At 29.1% G+C, this 17,456-nt stretch overlaps 3 protein-coding genes across 6 annotated transcripts; 1 reads left to right on the top strand and 2 right to left on the bottom strand.

Annotated features, from left to right (window-relative positions):
* Positions 1 to 348: 348 nt before the first annotated feature.
* Positions 349 to 4,520, bottom strand: LOC126842911 (delta(14)-sterol reductase LBR-like). Its single transcript, XM_050580135.1, has 9 exons — positions 4,228 to 4,520; positions 2,662 to 2,938; positions 2,483 to 2,589; positions 2,244 to 2,420; positions 1,993 to 2,170; positions 1,641 to 1,933; positions 1,345 to 1,574; positions 1,147 to 1,274; positions 349 to 1,076 (listed from the first exon to the last, which is right to left on the bottom strand). Exons 2-9 carry the CDS (start codon positions 2,930 to 2,932, stop codon positions 769 to 771), a joined length of 1,692 nt encoding a protein of 563 aa, XP_050436092.1. The 5' UTR covers positions 2,933 to 2,938; positions 4,228 to 4,520; the 3' UTR covers positions 349 to 768.
* An 894-nt stretch (positions 4,521 to 5,414) lies between these two features.
* On the top strand, positions 5,415 to 11,550 carry LOC126843816 (probable methylthioribulose-1-phosphate dehydratase). 4 transcript variants are annotated; one of them, XM_050581619.1, is made up of 12 exons: positions 5,415 to 5,545; positions 8,091 to 8,389; positions 8,505 to 8,635; positions 8,721 to 8,800; positions 9,165 to 9,240; positions 9,391 to 9,435; positions 9,583 to 9,675; positions 10,171 to 10,280; positions 10,336 to 10,496; positions 10,584 to 10,690; positions 10,834 to 11,036; positions 11,192 to 11,550. In XM_050581619.1, exons 2-12 carry the CDS (start codon positions 8,098 to 8,100, stop codon positions 11,250 to 11,252), a joined length of 1,359 nt encoding a protein of 452 aa, XP_050437576.1. In that variant the 5' UTR covers positions 5,415 to 5,545; positions 8,091 to 8,097; the 3' UTR covers positions 11,253 to 11,550. The 4 variants fall into 4 exon arrangements, with proteins under 4 accessions (XP_050437576.1, XP_050437575.1, XP_050437577.1 ...); XM_050581618.1 differs by lacking the exon at positions 5,415 to 5,545 and adding an exon at positions 6,897 to 7,226; XM_050581620.1 differs by lacking the exons at positions 5,415 to 5,545; positions 8,091 to 8,389; positions 8,505 to 8,635; positions 8,721 to 8,800 and adding an exon at positions 8,928 to 9,044 and having other exon boundaries at positions 11,192 to 11,547.
* A 449-nt stretch (positions 11,551 to 11,999) lies between these two features.
* LOC126843815 (tetratricopeptide repeat protein 7B) lies at positions 12,000 to 17,339 on the bottom strand. Its single transcript, XM_050581617.1, has 16 exons — positions 16,946 to 17,339; positions 15,915 to 16,066; positions 15,691 to 15,859; positions 15,388 to 15,600; positions 15,196 to 15,322; positions 15,012 to 15,136; positions 14,815 to 14,926; positions 14,587 to 14,734; positions 14,324 to 14,512; positions 14,065 to 14,243; positions 13,653 to 13,935; positions 13,455 to 13,593; positions 13,167 to 13,393; positions 12,999 to 13,103; positions 12,842 to 12,933; positions 12,000 to 12,388 (listed from the first exon to the last, which is right to left on the bottom strand). The coding sequence occupies exons 1-16, from the start codon at positions 17,058 to 17,060 to the stop codon at positions 12,256 to 12,258; spliced, it is 2,508 nt and encodes an 835-aa protein (XP_050437574.1). The 5' UTR covers positions 17,061 to 17,339; the 3' UTR covers positions 12,000 to 12,255.
* Between the last annotated feature and the right edge of the window lie 117 nt (positions 17,340 to 17,456).

Raw genomic sequence — 17,456 nt, 5'->3', positions numbered from 1 at the left:
ATATTTTATTTAAAAGAGTGTCAGTCATTATGGCACTAGGTTTGCTTCTTAAGTAGTTGGAAAACGCAAAATAAATAATTCAACACTAAGGAAGAAATTACATGTATTTATATACTTACAAAACATTTTTGACTGAAAGAAAAAATATTTGTGCATTGCAACTTATTCCTTAGGTTTTGAAATGAATAAACTATAACATGCTCATATATATGTTATTTCTAAGAAATTAATTAAGTTTTAATTCTATATTTACAAATATTCGAATATCTTAATATATAACATATACATATTATATATATTGTAAATTTGTGTAATATATTTTTCTTATTTACAATCATCAATTATTTTCTAAGCTGAATTATACATATATGGCTTGCAAAAATAATTTTGTAATTTATATGCAAATTAAAATTTACATAGAACAATACAATTACATTAGTATAACTAAGTAGAAGGAGATCTGTATTTACATGTACCTAAATTATACAAGACATTAACCTAAGGTGGTAAACAATCATTGTAAATAATAAAAAAAAAATATTAAATTAAATTAAAATAAGGGACAAATGGTATGACTTAATTCTTAAAAAGTCAAAACAATAGAAAAAAAGAAAGAAAATATAAAATGACAATCATTTTTTTGAAATTGTTCGAAATTAATGTAAATAAATATTTGACCTATCTTAAGTATACAAATGGCAGAGCAATATCAATAAATGTCATAAATTACCAATATTTGTATATGTCAATGGAATAAAAAATTATTAATTAAAATATTTTTGGAACTAAATTAGATTTTGTAGCATACTCATTTTCCCACAAGTATCCATATTGAGATTTACAATAGTCCACAACTCGTTTACTTCTGTATCCTAGTGTCAAAATGTAGTACGTTGAATACAAGAACACGGGCCAAACCACTTGCAATCTATTCAATGTCAGATCCATCGAAATAAGACCGAGAGTGAGGGACAAATGAGCCAATATAGTACCCAAATAGTTTGGAAACCGTACAAAAGATCGACATCTACCAACAATTATTTTTCTTCCGTTTACAAACAAAACATTGTTTCGTTCTTAAAATAAAAAATAAAGAAAATAATTAATAATAAATATTGTAAATTTTAAATTTATTATTCCACTTACCAGAAGGATTTCTTGCGAGTTCAGTGTTACTTTTGTACTTGTACTTGATGCGATCACTGTCACGTTGAATTAAATATCCAACCAAAAAACCAACAGCAGTAAATCCAAGAACGATGTAATTAACAGGACTATAAATAAAATACAATTATTAAAACATTTTTTTCAATAATACTTGCAAGGGAAACTAGCAATACTTACGTAGGATTTGCCAGTACAATTTGTATCGGCAAGAAATTGATAGCTGGTAGTAAAAAGTATTGCAAGACTGTCAAAAATCCTACATTTTCTCTTTGCAAATAGTACGACGACAACAAATGGTACTCGAACAGCAACTTGTCAACCGAGATAAATATTTGAGCTCCGGCCAAAAGATATAGATTTTCAGAATTTTGACCAGAGTTCAAAAGAACAAAGCCATTGTATAAAATCTGCAAGTTGCAACAAAAAAAATAATAAATTCTTCAGGAATAATATAACATTGCCGGATAACTTACAGTCATTAAGGCAGAATATCTGTAAAGCGTCAATTTCACATTGATTGGTCCTAAAGTATTGTTGTTGTTTGTACCATTTAATAGTGTATAATAAAAACCTTTGTAATCTACAGCTCGATTTATGAACTTGGATTTCACAGTCAACACGATCGATAAAAACAAAGCACAAAATGTTGATACAACAACATTAGGCACGGTTCTTATTGTAATTGTTTTTAAAACGCTGATTATGGGACACTTCGTATAAACCATTGCTACGACAATTCCAGCTACAAGGAGCAAGTTGATGAAACCTTTAAAATAAATTCAATATTAGTCGTTATGGAAAATACTAAATAAACTTCATACAAACCTGAGAATCTATATGATCTTGGTTCAGATTCACCGAGACTGTTAGTTTTCCAAAACAACGGCACAGAAGCAATTACAAAATGAACGAGCACAATAGCCGTAGACGCTATAAATACTTGTTCATTGTAATAGTTTGCTAATTTTAAGTACCCTCGAGGAAAAGGAATTAAATTTCCTTTCTAAAAAATACAACACATTGTCAATATCTTAACTATGTATTCTTAGTGTTGTTTAAAAAAATTCTTCACTCACAGTTTCAACAGCTATTTTCGCTAATCCTACGATTGCTATAAAGAGAAGAGCCAACACAGTTTGTAGCACAAGTTTGCCTGTAGTACTTTGAGTAGTTTTTGATTTTTGAGCAATATTTGATGGCTGTTGTTGAGGTATGGTTTTATCAAGAATCAGTCTTGAACGTAAACCAGATGTCTAAAAACAAAAATTAAAAAATTTAAATTTCTAAAAAAAATTTAATTTATACAATTAAATACCGTGATATCATTAGATTTGAATGGGCTTTCGCTTTGTCTCGAATTATTATGAGTTTTTGAGGGAGTAGGACTCTTCTTAAACGTTGGCGACTCGACCGACTTGTTTCCTATTAATAATTATGGTTATATTAAAATTATTAATAATTATTAAAGATAAAAATGTAATTAGTTATTTTTACTTTTAGGCCTGGATGAAGCTTTTTGTTCGCTAATGTCAATTTTTTCCAACACCAATTTTGGAACCTTCTTAGCTGCAGATCTTGATCGTGGCCGAATTTTTCTTTCGACAGATTTACTTTTACTGCGTGTAGGAGTAACCTTTTTGTATTTTGATGGAGACTTGCTTTTACTGTCTTTTTTAGTCTTCGACTTTGGAGAAACAACTCTACTACCTGTAGTTGAATCTGACGGAGAATCAACAGCTTCTCTTCGCGACCTTCTAGTCAACATTGTCACCTAAAATAACAATTAAATGTATTATTATATGTAAATAAATGAAACAAGTTTAACATTGAGATTAACGTAAAATATTGTATATTAAAATTACAGTATTGTTTTTAAATATCAATACTTCAATTTATGAATAGGAATAAAATAAATTGTCTTGATTACTTTAATTATTAAGAGATGAAAAAAACACTTTCACGCCTAGGTATATAATATTTACCGTTCTATCACTAGAATCAAATTTTAATTTTAGGATGGGTAAAAAAAAATGTTGGTTTACCTTATAACCCTACCATGATTCTTAGGTTTAATTAACAGAAATACAGAGAATGTGTTTTTTGTAGGTTCTACAAATATGAAACTTATTACTTATTAGACTGTATCCGGCTGCATTTAAAAAAAATTCAAAATGTATCCTTTACTTTCACATAATATACTTTTTTTTAATTATTTTTGTGGTAACTTGTATTCAGAGATATTATAATATAAAAAAATATAATAGATGTAATTCAATCTGTAAAATTATAAATTTTGAACTTTTTTTTTCTGTATATGTTAAATGTGGTTGTTTTCTCTCATTTAAAATTTAAAAAAAACATTTATTATACAAAGAAAAAAATTTGTAATTGTACAGTTATTTTTTTTTTTCCTTAATAGTATAACCAGTGTAAAAAAAAAAGTATTTTGATGGATACATGTGTAAATTTAATTTTTAAATAAGCGAAAATGCTCTAAACAGGTAAACATTTAATATTATATATACTGGTTGTGTATTGTAGAAATTTCCTGAATTTTTTTTTATTTTATACATCTGGTCACTCTATATATTCTATATTATGTAATTACTTTTTCTTTATTAGTCATTTTTTAATTCATAATTTACTTTAACACAACAAATTGTTTTAGAAACAGTAAAAACTGATGTATAGGTAACAGCCAAAACCGGCCATTTGCAAGAATCGAGGGGAGTGGAGACGCGGTTTTATAACACAAATATGGACAAGCACAGGAAATATTTTGTCTATAGGAAATTATTATCAAATATTAAAATATAATTATAGAAAAATATAAGCAAGTCGCGTGAATTCGTATGGTAGCGGTTTATAGTAATTATGAAGTACATGTTACACGGGTAGGTATGCTCACTATTTACCCTAACGGCTAGGGAACGAGGACGCTGTGATTTAGCCCCTATTATGTTTTTCTATGTTATAACGTTCAACAACGAATAATTACAACAACGCAGCACCGTTGGCGTGAAATTAAAATATAACATTATTATTGATTAATTTGCTTACCTGTTATTTGTACGGTTTGAATGCAATCAACAATCTTAAGTTTTTGATTCGAGCGGGATCGTTGGAGTCAGTAAATTATAAAAACGCGCTAAACGAAAACGAGGGAATTTCAACTGTTTATCATCAAAACACCGTAAGTGGTGGCGAACCTTTTAAACAATATTGTGTTTACACTGATGACGCTGCGTCCGAGCATCCGATTGGTCGGTTTTTGAATTTCCTGCTTACGCGGTAGTTTCTTTCTTCCATGGCTTTTCGGTGCTTGGCTTGGTCCGTCGACCGTTAATCGTTAATATTGTTTCTTTATCCTTGTCCCACAAGCGATTACCCAATCGGATAACGGCATCTGACATGCCTCCCCAGAGCCTGTTTGTCCCGTCTCCCACTAAAAAAAAAAAAAATACACACACATTTAGCTGAAGAATTACTGGCCAAGTGCTAATAACCATGTGTATCATGTTATGTTCAATTTCATTTTTTTTCACACGAGTTCGCTCCTGGAGGCGGGGACCAAAGTAGCTTCGGTATTTTATATACATCTATATAGCTACGTTTGGCCATCTATAATATTATTTTAGGTTAATTTAATGGATGCTGGTAGGAGCTCAAAAATACACTAACCAGACTATGCCAACTCAATGTTATACAATATTCGGGTGGATTTCAACAAATATGCTTTATAGGTAACCGAAAGTAACGAAACGGCCCCCTTCCCCTTGAAATGAACACCCACCCTAGTTGCGCCCTTCTTTGAATTCTGGTCCGTGTTTAAATTTTTCTAACCCAAACGGCTGGCATAAAATTTTAACAAACATACTGCGTACACATACAACAATAGCAGTAGTCAATACCTACCTATACGTTTTATACGTAATGCATTGGTATTTCACGATTTATATCATAACATGTTTAATATCTATATTTGACTTTAAAATCAATGATATTACCCAATTATTAAAATATTTTTTTGGTTTAACATCCAAAATAGAAAACGTTTTATTCGTAATTGATATCTATATTTAAACCTGGAGCACATAAAGTTACCCAATAAAAAGTAGTTTATCAATTGTTAATTTATTAATATAATACCATGTTATTTACTAGATGAAAATCATTGGCACTCGTGCGTAACATTATATATTACTAGGTTTTGTTTTATTGAATAAAATTAAATCAAAGTAATAATAAATATAATGACGTGTTGTTTTATTTTAACTTATTACACTTTGGGCTTGTTACGGTGAACCGTGCATTGTGGTGAGTGGATCACACTCACGACTAACGGCTGACCGCCTTCTTATTATTAACAATAAGTCAGGTAAAAAGCCATCCTTAGTCCTTACAAATAATAGGAATTATTTCATAAAATAAATATTTTTTTCTGTAAAGGTAACATATTATATTACACATAACATATTATGTAAAATGTTGTTATAATCGATTATTAAATTATAATGTACCTGATCTACCTATGTATATTATCTGTCTGAAAAATATACTCATTGTTTCATATTATCCTACCACGTATCGTAAAAATTTAGACTTGAAAAAATATATATTTAACACACATACATAAAATAATTAAAGTGAAACCAATACTTTCGTCTTTCTCAATTCTATAACGTACGTCAGTTGTTTGTACAAAAAATTAGTCTAATATCGTTAACAACTGCATGATTTTTAATTTCATTTGAGCTTTTGAGAGTTCATGCTGAAAATTCATTGAAAAATCAGCAACTGAAAAAACATGCTATAACTACGCTGTATCTAATTCGCTATTAACTCAAGCCTAACTTTTTAAATATGTTACACTTAGTAAATAATATACAGTTATCGGAAAAGTAAAAAAAATTCCTTTGGTCCTATAGGCCCCTAGGTTCAGATTTACAATTATCTGTATTTAAAATTCTGGAAGTAATTGAATTTCCCTAAGGGCGATCAAAATATATAACAACTAATAATGTTTATAATCGTAATATTGCAATCGCATTGTAACTTTTAAACTATAATGTTTCACAATAAGAGCTATAAGCAAACATTTAAAAACCCTTGATAGGATTCAGTGGTTCTCAATAAGCAGTAGTCAGTATGCTAGAATGTCTTGAATGACCGTCCAGCGTCTACTCTGCAGCTCTATTTATCTGATCCCCTTGTCCAAAATGTATTTTATCAAGAGTGTTTTGACCTGTGGACTCTGTATACTGTGTAGTGTGTAATCTGTTTACAGGTTGTAACTTGTAATTTACGAAGACAGGATATTATATTATTAAGTAAAAAAATATAAACTGCAGCGTTACTAGCGAGTAGCGGCAGCCGGCAAGTGTTGTAAGTTAAGCTTGAATATCTGAAACAAAATAGTTACTGTTGCTATTGCAATACTTCCAGACCGCCAATAAAATATTATCCATACTCAATAATCTCGAAAAACAGTGTCTACTGTCTACTATACAATTTGCAAATCTTCAATCCACCTCACGTGTCGTTTTCAGCTTTACATTCCCATGTTCAATAAGTCCGTGGTTTTATGTTTAAACACATTTTACGGATAGGTTTTATTGTCAATATGTTTGACTATTTGTAATTTAGTTAAGTCTATCCCAACTGCCTTGTAATATTATTAGTAAACACGATTACAGATAAATGATGATCAAGATGTTTGTATGATGTTATATAATTAAGATGTTAGTAAATGACAGTAGGGAACAGGGAACCCAATTTAAGTCCAAACTGCAGTTATCGCTAATCTTTTATCAGTTAGATTACTCATCAGTTATTACGGGACAAGTATTTATGTTTATAAATCCTATGAGAAACAGTAGAATTTAGAAAAGTGAAAACTGAAATAGTAAAAATACTGACGCTAACAGTTTTGATTTTTCCGTTTTCGAATTTGGAGTTTCTTTAGCAAATCTTCATAGTCTGTGTAATTAGCATGCATTATTTGTTGATGTCCGTAAAATTACCAATGATCTAAGAATTGTTTGATTTTTTTTTAAAACGTAAGTATAAACAATTTTTATTTTATAAGTTCATAATTCTAATTAATATATAATATTTAAGTAATATTAATATTTTTATAAATATAAATGAAACGTATAATTCAATGAGTAATGGGTTTGTATATACTACATTTAAATTTGTTTAATTCAATGTGGCATTTCTAATCCTTGTTTTGAAAGTACATTTACTTGTGTTTTTCATTTAGATTAATTTATTGTTCATGAATTGTACATGAATAATAAACGACTTTCTAGTTCTAAAAAAAAATGTACAACTTGCACAATTTTAAAAGTATTTTAATTTTAATTTTAATGATGTAATGTAATATTATTTATTAAGACATACATATTTTGAGTACAATATGTTACTTCAAATAATCTAATTCATTATAGTATTTTATCAAGGTTGACAATTTTTTCAGTATTATATTTAGCCCTTTATTAGTTCACTAATCTTGTCATTATCGTTGTAGTATTTATAAACACAATACTATGTACTTTTGATGCCATACATAGATACTTTTAGCTGATGGCTATAACCTGTCCACAATAAAAACTGATAAGCTGTAATAGTTACGCCTCTAATAGAGACCATTTATAATCATATCATCTAATAATATCTATATAAAATGTTATACTTATATATGTTTCTAAAAATAAATTTAATAATTTTTTAAAATTATGATGAAAGACTTGTATTTTTTTATAACAAATAATCATTTATTTGCGGTTAAAACTTAACCGTTAAAAATTCTAATTAGGTTTGTCGGCAAGTAGGGTTATTAGGCTTTCATGTAGGAAGTATTTTCGTATAGTTTTATACACACACACACACATATATATATAAAACATTAAATTTTGTAGGATTAAAATGGACAATTCAATTGATCAGCTTCACAAAAGTCGATTTGGTCGAGTATCGAGCAAACGAAAATTCAGTGACGAATATTTAACTTATGAAAATGGTACAATTAATGTTGGCCAATTAGAAAAAAAAAATAAGCCTATATCCGAATCGACAAATAATGGTACTTTGAAAGCAAATAGTAGTACCTATATAATCGATTATGAAATCGGTGATATCGTTTGGGCAAAAATGGGTAAATTTCCTGTATGGCCTGGAATTGTTACTCATGATCCAGATTCCAATATATACTTTAAAGGCAAGTAAATTCAATTTTCCTTATTCAAAAATGTACAACTATCTAAAACGGAACAAGTTTTATTTTTTTTTAAATTTTAATATAAGTGTATACTTATACAAGTAATTGTTTTTAGGAGATGATGATTCACTTATGTTTCATTTATACTTTTGCAATGATATGCAAAAAAGAAGTTGGATAAAAAAATCTCAAATTTTCGAATTTGGTGGAAGAAAAAAAATTTTAACCAAATATCCAAAGTTAAATGTAAGATCATTTTTTTAATATGTTTTTTTTTTGTGAAACAGATATACCTACTCACATTATTATTGTTTATTTATTTAATGTTTAGAGTCAAATAGTCCGTAGTAAACTTAAACTAAAATGGAACAACGCCGTAGACGAAGCTGAATATTTGGCAACTATGAGCAAGTAAGATGGTTTATAATATATAGAAAACCTTGTAAAACTATATACTGAATATGTTTTTTTTTAAACAGACATTCGTTTAAGTACAATTTCGTTCAATTTGGTAACATGAACAAATTTTTTTATTCGTACTGTGCTACTTTCCTCACAAAGTTTAATGTCACTTTCATCCGGTCTTTATTTTAAAAACTTGTTGTGTGATTAAACAAATGTTGAAAAAAAACAACACAATTATATTCTTTTACAAGTAAATGCCACAATTTGAATTACCTAACCTATATATTTAAGTCTGCTTTTTATTAGTGATATTATAACTGTTTATTAAAATGATAATCAATTAATAAACAAAATTATGTATTTGTTACAGAGAAGAAAGAATAACAGCGTTCTTTGTAAATAATCTTTTGCCTAAAAGTAATTTGGGACTGACAGAGAAATTAAAAGTAAACATTATAATACTCCAATAATATAATTCAATAAATTTTCTATTGTAGCTGATAATGTTTCATCTTAGTTTTACTATTTAGGTAGATTGATGTACTTAAAACATTTTTTTTCTATAGCTAATTTATGATTATTTTGTCTTTTTTTAGCGTGAGGACAAAGTGAATCCTAAACCTAATAGCAGTTCTACTAAGGTATTTTGTTTTGATTAAAAATTATGTCTGTTGGTACGAGCACTTGACCGTGTTTGTACAGATAGATAACAGATGGATCGTAATTATTAATGTTAAAAAAAAATTGACAAATTGATAGTTAATGCAAAAACATTATTGTTGAAACAGGTTGTGCTTTCTACTAGATATACGATTAAAACTTCACCGAAAATAGAACCAAAACTCGAAAACAAATATGACAACAAAAATTATATAGTAAAGGTAAGGATTACTCATGTATAAAAGATACCCTTCAAACTTATTTTTTCTGATTATCTCTAGTACTTTTTTATTGGTAAAGTGCTTTAATACAAATTTGAAATTCACGACTGATAAGGCAGGTATGCTCGTGGCTATTTCACAACATTTTCTTTACTAATTGAGAATCATCACAGTTGCTTATTGATAAGATAACATTTAATACTACCTAATCAATTTTTTTTTGTTCTTAATTTAGGTCATTATTAATTGTACGCTTATGTTTTAATAACCTCAACGCAATAATAGTAGATTGAAGTTCAAATTAGAAATTATATTCGTTTAGTATTTATAATAATAAATGTATATTTGAATTAATATACGTGAAAATGTCTACAGTTAGTATTTTTTAAAATATATATAGGAGCTATAATATGATAACAGCTAAAAAATATAATTATGATATTTATACATTATTTGAACCCAAACAATTTTATTAATAATAAATGCATATTTTAGGTAAATTACGAAAAAGAACATCCCCGAGTTTTGATCCCGGAACTTTGTAAGCAATTTTACTCAAATGGATGGGTTACTGGTACTGGAGGCGGTATCAGCATCAAATATAAGTAAGTAGTCAGTCAATAATATTATTTGAAGACGATCAATGAAGTATTTTTACAGAGACCAAATATTTATTGCTCCGTCTGGAGTTCAAAAAGAACGAATGGAACCAGAAGATCTTTTCGTCCAAGATGTGAATGGAGAAGATGTACAATGTCCACCTCCGGAGAAGCAGTTTACTAAAAGTCAATGTACCCCAATTTTCATGTGTTCCTATATTGGTAAATGTTATTTTTAAATAATAGAAATAACATTTTAGTTAAATTTATTGAATTGTTTTTAATAATATTGTTTGGGGTTTTGTTCAGAACGGCAAGCGGGAGCAGTTATTCATACACATTCTCCGGACGTTGTTAAACTTAGTTTATTAAACCCAGAAAACGAGGTGCGAATAAGTGGCCTAGAGATGATCAAAGTGAGTAAAAATTATAATGATGATTAAAAAACTACCAATTTTTCGCTACTTTGCGCCTGTGGCAATGTGCGTTACACACTGCAGCCACTTGTTGGTCAAACGTCCTTCTAAACATAGCTATTTAAAAATGTATGGTTAATTAGGGTATTTACAATGAGGAGCAAGGACGGTTTTACAACAACGACGAAGATGTTATTATACCGATCATTGAAAATTCAAAATTTGAACGGGATTTAGTCGAAACATTTCAACAAGCTCTAAAGAAATATCCTGCTACTTCTGCCGTTCTTGTTCGTAATCACGGCATGTACGTTTGGGGAAAAGATTGGAAAACTGCAAAAACTCAGTGAGTACTAATAACCAATTTTATTGGAATCAAACATAATTAAATTATATTATATGTATTTATTTTTTTAAATAAATTATTTAACGTATTTTTATTATCTTGCATATTTGTTTATCAAGTTAACAGTATTAAATTTTATGCTTTTTCTTTTTTAGGTGTGAATGTTACGATTATTGTTTTAATATATTGGTGTTCAAGAAGACCAACAATATTTAAATACGTACAATGTTAATCGATTAAAGTACTCCAGCAGAAGATTTTTTTCAGGCTAAAAATGTATTTATCAACTATTTAGATGTTGATTAATGTTTTTTATGAATAATGCATATGAGTTTCAAATAGATATTTATGAGTTCATGTCCATTATAATGTGTTTATTTTTATAACATTCTTGCCTTTTAAACAAAAGTACTCACAAATTATATTATACTTTATTGTTATTCATTGCAGTTATTATTTTATTAATAATTAAAGACAAGAACATTTATTTATTTTATATTATACTACAATAATATTTATTTAATCATTTTTGACTTTACGTTTTATAATAGTGAATAGTTCATAAGCATTATTTCTTAATTTATTAACGAATTAAATTGTATAGTTTTAGATTAATATTTAAAATAATAATTTATTATATTGTATGAATAACATAGCTAATAAAAAAAAGTTAATTTACAAAATTCTAGTTACTATTTTTTTGTTTTTTAGGAAAATCTAGAACCTAGGTTATAGTTTTGATATTAGTTTTTATCAAGAGATTTTCAAAAAAACCTCGAAAGTGATTTAATTTATACGAACCGTAAATTGCCTCAATTCCACAGTTTAGTTTTAGTTTTTTTAAATGACATATTATTATTTTCTATCAAATAAATAGTATTTTATTTTTTTAAATCATAAAAGCACAGATTAACAGACACAATTTCAAGTCTAGCACTTGCAGTATTTCAAAATGACAAAAACTTAACGAGTTAAATAACTTTATTTAAAATAAATCAACAAGTATAGTACAAAAGATAAACAAGAAGAAATGCAAATTGTTTAAAATGCTATAAAGATAATACTGTCCACCAACGAGTGCTCACTACATGGCTTTATTATAATAATAATAATGATTAAAATGTTGTAATCCCTTCCACCTTTTTTTTTTTTTACTAGATAGGTAAAGCATGACTACTGATTTTAAGAGTTTTAATATTATAAACGAAATACAATATTATTAATCAAATGGCAATGGAATACTTGTGTATTGCATTATGGGACTAACCATTTCGACTTGTAAAGCAGTCGCCATGCTGTCGGTGGCACTCGAAGTTTCCCCTAAACTTTCCAACACTTTACCGAGATTGTACCTACAATAATATATTTAATTGCATTATCATACTAAAAAACAATTATTTTTTATATTCAGTGGCGTAACTAGACACTAAAAGGAGGGGGGGGGGCTAATGTCTATCCAACTGTAATTAACCTCTTTCCATCAATAATGATTAAAATTTCATAAATTGTATAAAAAAAACAATTGTTTTAATTTTTTTTAATTTTCTGTAGACTACTTTTAACCATTATCTTTTGTCATAACTAAAGATTAATCCATTTGTAGGCATAACATTGATGTATTAATTTTCATAATTTTTAGTTTTAAAGGCATACACTATTTATATATAAAGTTGATAATTATATTATAAACTATTTTTTATTGCTTATATCATGGGCAGCCAATTGCCTTTGGGGAGCGCCCCAGGCTTTCTAGGTGAATTTACCGCTAGTTACATCACTGCTTAGGTTATGTTATGGTAACTTACCAAGTTTCGGGAGAGTATGGATTTATTTTTGCCGCGTCTCTTAATGTTTTCTCAGCGAGTCTGTGACTTCCCAAATAATGGTACATCAAACCCTACAAATAATATCATCAATAAAAAATATTCGTAAAATTTTTAAAAAAAAGAGTACAAGTAATACCAAATGCTGAAGACTTTTTAAATGTGCTGGATGAACGGTAACTGCGTTTTGATAACATTGTTTCGCTTCGTTAAATTCATTCCTTTTTTCATGAAATAATCCTCTCTAAAAATATTTGTAAGTATTTGTTATTTCGTAAATCGTTTGTTCCAGGTGAGAAATTATTACCATGTACATAATGTGATGGGATAATGGGAAAATACTAGCAGCTTCGAGTAAACAATTGTTGGCTGCGTCAAATTGATCTTGAGCCAAATATATTTCGGCCAAAAGTAACCAAACATTCTGCTGTGTATGCCACACTGTATTGGCTATTGGTCGTTGTGGTACCAAGGAACTGATCGATGATGCAACTTCGGATAACGCTTGCTCTATTCGCACAGGCCCTAAAGAATCTGTAAAAACAGAAACATTTAAAAGTTAGATTATCTTAAATAGAATTTCAATGAAAATTACTTGTATCTTTATCCGAATGTTCGGTGGTATAAAGTTGAAAAATACTGCGTGTATCGGCATGCTCGATAGAAGGAGATCCTTCGTTACTAACCGATGCTTTGCACATAGAAAGCATATGTTTAGCCGTTGTAAGAGCGATCTATAAATAAAATAGTTAAAAATGTTGTGTTTTTATAAGCCGAACACCCTTATAATTACTTCCGAAGCTTCTGAGTGCAGTTCGATTTTAGCTCTGATAAACAGCAAACCGATGTGATCAGGAAAGTCTTCCAAAGAAGATTCCAGGAGAGATTTGGCTTCGTTCATTTTTTTCTGGGCACTTAGTAACAGAATGGCCAACTGCAATGACGGCGTATGTTCAGGATTGAGTGTCAACGCTTGGCGCACTTTAACTGTGGCTTCAGACACATTTGCTATAGAGGCATAATAAAATGCCAAATAATAATGGACCAGATGATCATTACTATCTAACTGCTGGGCTCTAAAATAGAAAATTCTCAAATAACAATAACACAATATGGTGAAAAGATAAACGCAAGAATAATAATATGTTTGTTGGTCACATTCATATTTGAAATAAATAATAATTTCTAAAATATAGTATAGTTACTTTAAGAGGGATTCCAAGCAGATAGCATGATATTTGTCTTTAACAGATTTCAATAGAGTAGTTACCGCCATACATTGTGCTCCGATTGCTATGTATAAATGACACCTAGAGAGCAAATTTTGAGGATAACGCTGCTCTCGTTTTAAGGCTTCCTCACTCCAATTTAAACCTTCTTCCATCTAAAACAACATTGAATCATTTTGTACATTATTTATTTATTTTTAATGAGTGGAAAAAAAAACTAAATACTGAAAAACACCTTAAATAAATGTTGGTAACATATTTTAGCAGCCAGCAAACAAGGAGTAGACGAGTTCGGCTGCATGTTAATGACAAGTGTAAGTACTTCTAGAGCTCTAATGTGGCGTCCTGCGGCTTCGAGACACAAAGCTTGTTGCATCCATACGTGAGCATCATCGGCAGAAAATTTCATCGCTCTTTCAAATGACTTAAACAAATCAATTGAAAAATTACATGAGAATTTTTGTTTCATGCTAATATTTTTCGCTAAAAAAAACTTACTTCGTGTAACATATTGTACTGTCCCCAGAGAACAAGTGCAAAGGTTAACAGGTCGTATATGGCTGTGGCTAAACTAAACGCCCGAATTCTCGCGTCCTTGAATTCAGGCGACTGACTAAGTACGGCATTCCTTGTAGCCATTGCTTCGCTGTTTACAAAAACAGCATGATAATATTATATCAAATAAGAGAAAATTAATAAATGTGTAAAAATTTTTTTTTTAAAAACCTTATAATAAGGAGTAGTATTATTTCTTCATGTTCACTTCTAGGTACAAACATATTTATCGTGTTGTATTTTTTTGATTTTCTTATGTTGATTATTTGCTTTTTGGTTGGAGCTAAAACAAAATTATTACATTTTTTTTTCTATTGGAAATGTATTTTTTTATTTACATAATACTAGTAAATTATAAAATATCTTACTGTTTTGAGTGGGAAGAGAATAATATTTAGGCGACACTTTACGTAGAAGAAATTCAGCAAATTGATAAGTCAAGACGAGTCGAATAGAATGAGTACCGTGTGCTTCACAAGCTGATAATATGTTCCTGCAAAAAAAAAAAAAAAATGATATTACATGTAATTAATACCAATATATTTCACTTGCCTAAATGCAGATATAGCTCCAGAGTAATTTGAACTTTCTATAAGTAGAAGTGGCAAACGTAAAATGGCAGTTTCAACCAATATACTTAAGGTGTGCGACATATTCACAGGTTGCGGGGAATGACAACCTTAAAAACATCATGTTTTCATTTAAATAATTGTTAAGGCTGTGTTCAATCAGTTTATGGCGTACCAGTTGTAGACAAGGTGTTATTGTTTGCGTTTGATGATGCAGCACCGCCAATTGGCGATGGAAACATTAACTGACTTTCTTTGTTGTCTAATTCTTGTAAGTATAAAATTCCCAAATTAGCGGCTTGTTCATAGTTTTTGATTACGCTTTCAAGCCATTCGTTTTTTTTAAACCTAGAACTAGATGATGGTCGTAATTTTTCTTGGCAAAGACCTTGAATTATACAATTATTCTTTTAGTGTGTGTGATTTTTTTTTATAAACACAAATTTTTTTTATTTCATTTTTTTTTTTTTTTAACTACCTTTAACAGCAAAAGATTCGGCTAAAATTCTTATATTTCGAATTTGTAAATCTGTTTGAATCACAGAATTTAATTTTGCTTCTGAACAATGATGCATAGCCTCTTCGTACTCACCACACGCATAACACAGTTTAGCAAGAAGCATGTGACCATCGATGTTCATACCCGCCTGTAAAATATTAGTTATTTTATATAATTGTCAAAAAAATATATTAACAATTTACCTGTGTGTTAAGTTCATTAATAGAATCGGTTAAATAAGTTTTAGCATCGACTAGACCAATACATGCTTTGGCTATATTGCTTTCGACGGGAGGGTTTTCTTCTAGAAACATTTCCAATTTGGCTTCGCCAATCATTAAGTTGTACAGCAAAGCTATAAATTTTAATGGTAATAATTATTAAATTTGTATATTAGATTAAAACTTATATTTTAAAGGCGAGGTGTAAAAGTTTCCGGACAAAATAGTTCATGAAAGTCTATTAATGTAATATTAAGCCGGAAAATATTATAAACATTTTAAAAGGATAATATTTGTTATGAAAATCTACACACTTGTTATAGCCAACATAAAAAAACCAAGCCAAAATTACCATTTTTATTTTTATTTTATGTAACATTGTTGAACTTATTACGTTATATTGTACTTTACTACAAAGTCTACAAAAGCTATAGATTAAATGGGCTATTATTATAAAATAAATATGACCTTGTCTTATAACTTATACAAGCAGTGTAGAGTTAAGGCAATCTATTTATTTTCTTTGAAACTGTAATGATAACAGTAAGTTTGGTATATATGGGGTAAACAAAATCTTAATTTGATCAAATTGATTACTATGTAAGTAAGAAGCGCCAAACTTTTTTTAAACTAAACTAGTTTTATTTTCGAAACAGTATATCTCTATATGTATACAGTTCCAAACCGCTTCAAGAAAAATAAAAACACTCAAACTAGGTAGTTTAAAAACTTCAGTTATAATATGCAGTAAGACCTATCTGAGGAAAACCTAACTGAATATTTTGGAAAACTAGATAATATAGAATGTTGTGTTCGATCCCGTCATGCCGTTTTTGCATGATATTTTACTGAATAACATAAAAAAACTGCTTAATACGGAATTGTGATTCTGTTTTAGGCAGGTTTTGCCATAATCAAAAATAGTTTAGATTCAAAATGTTGTAATTTGCTTCATACAAACATACAAATCAACCTAATTATACGTTTTTCGAGTCAACAATTGCGAAAAATACCTTTACTAGACGACAATTGTTCAGAAAGTTCCAATATCTTCGTCCAATTTCCCTCTTCACGGCAACCAGCTAAATCAGATTCGACTTTTGTGTTTTTTACATTTTTACCGGCCATTGTCACTTAGCTAGTGCTAACGATTCGTGTAGGTATGCCTAAACTTCTGAAGAACAGTACATTCGTTATGACTTAAGTACAGTATTACTGAGTCCAAACAGAAAATTATCGTTCGTATCCCCAACTGTGGGCTTTTAGAGTGTAAATTAACATTACTTAACCACTATAGAACTTTTTTTCTTGTTTAGGAGGTCAAGGCGAAAATAATAATAATACACACATTACAGGTATATTTTGCGTTAACATTATTTTACTTTTTATCAAAAAATTAATTTTTTAGGAGCGATAACAGCGGCTGTTTATCGTTGTTTTTGGATTTTATAATGCAATTAACAAGGGCATAGATAATAAATTATTTATTATTATCTACGGTTAAACGTTGAGCGTCATTTTGCG

Source organism: Adelges cooleyi, unplaced genomic scaffold (genome assembly GCF_023614345.1).
Source record: "Adelges cooleyi isolate 19-005CV unplaced genomic scaffold, UGA_ACOO_1.1 ACOO_flye_CR_arks_rails_tigmint_CR_PRNA_574, whole genome shotgun sequence".
In the NCBI taxonomy this organism is placed as follows: domain Eukaryota; kingdom Metazoa; phylum Arthropoda; class Insecta; order Hemiptera; family Adelgidae; genus Adelges; species Adelges cooleyi.
This window is presented reverse-complemented; position numbering and strand designations above follow the sequence as displayed.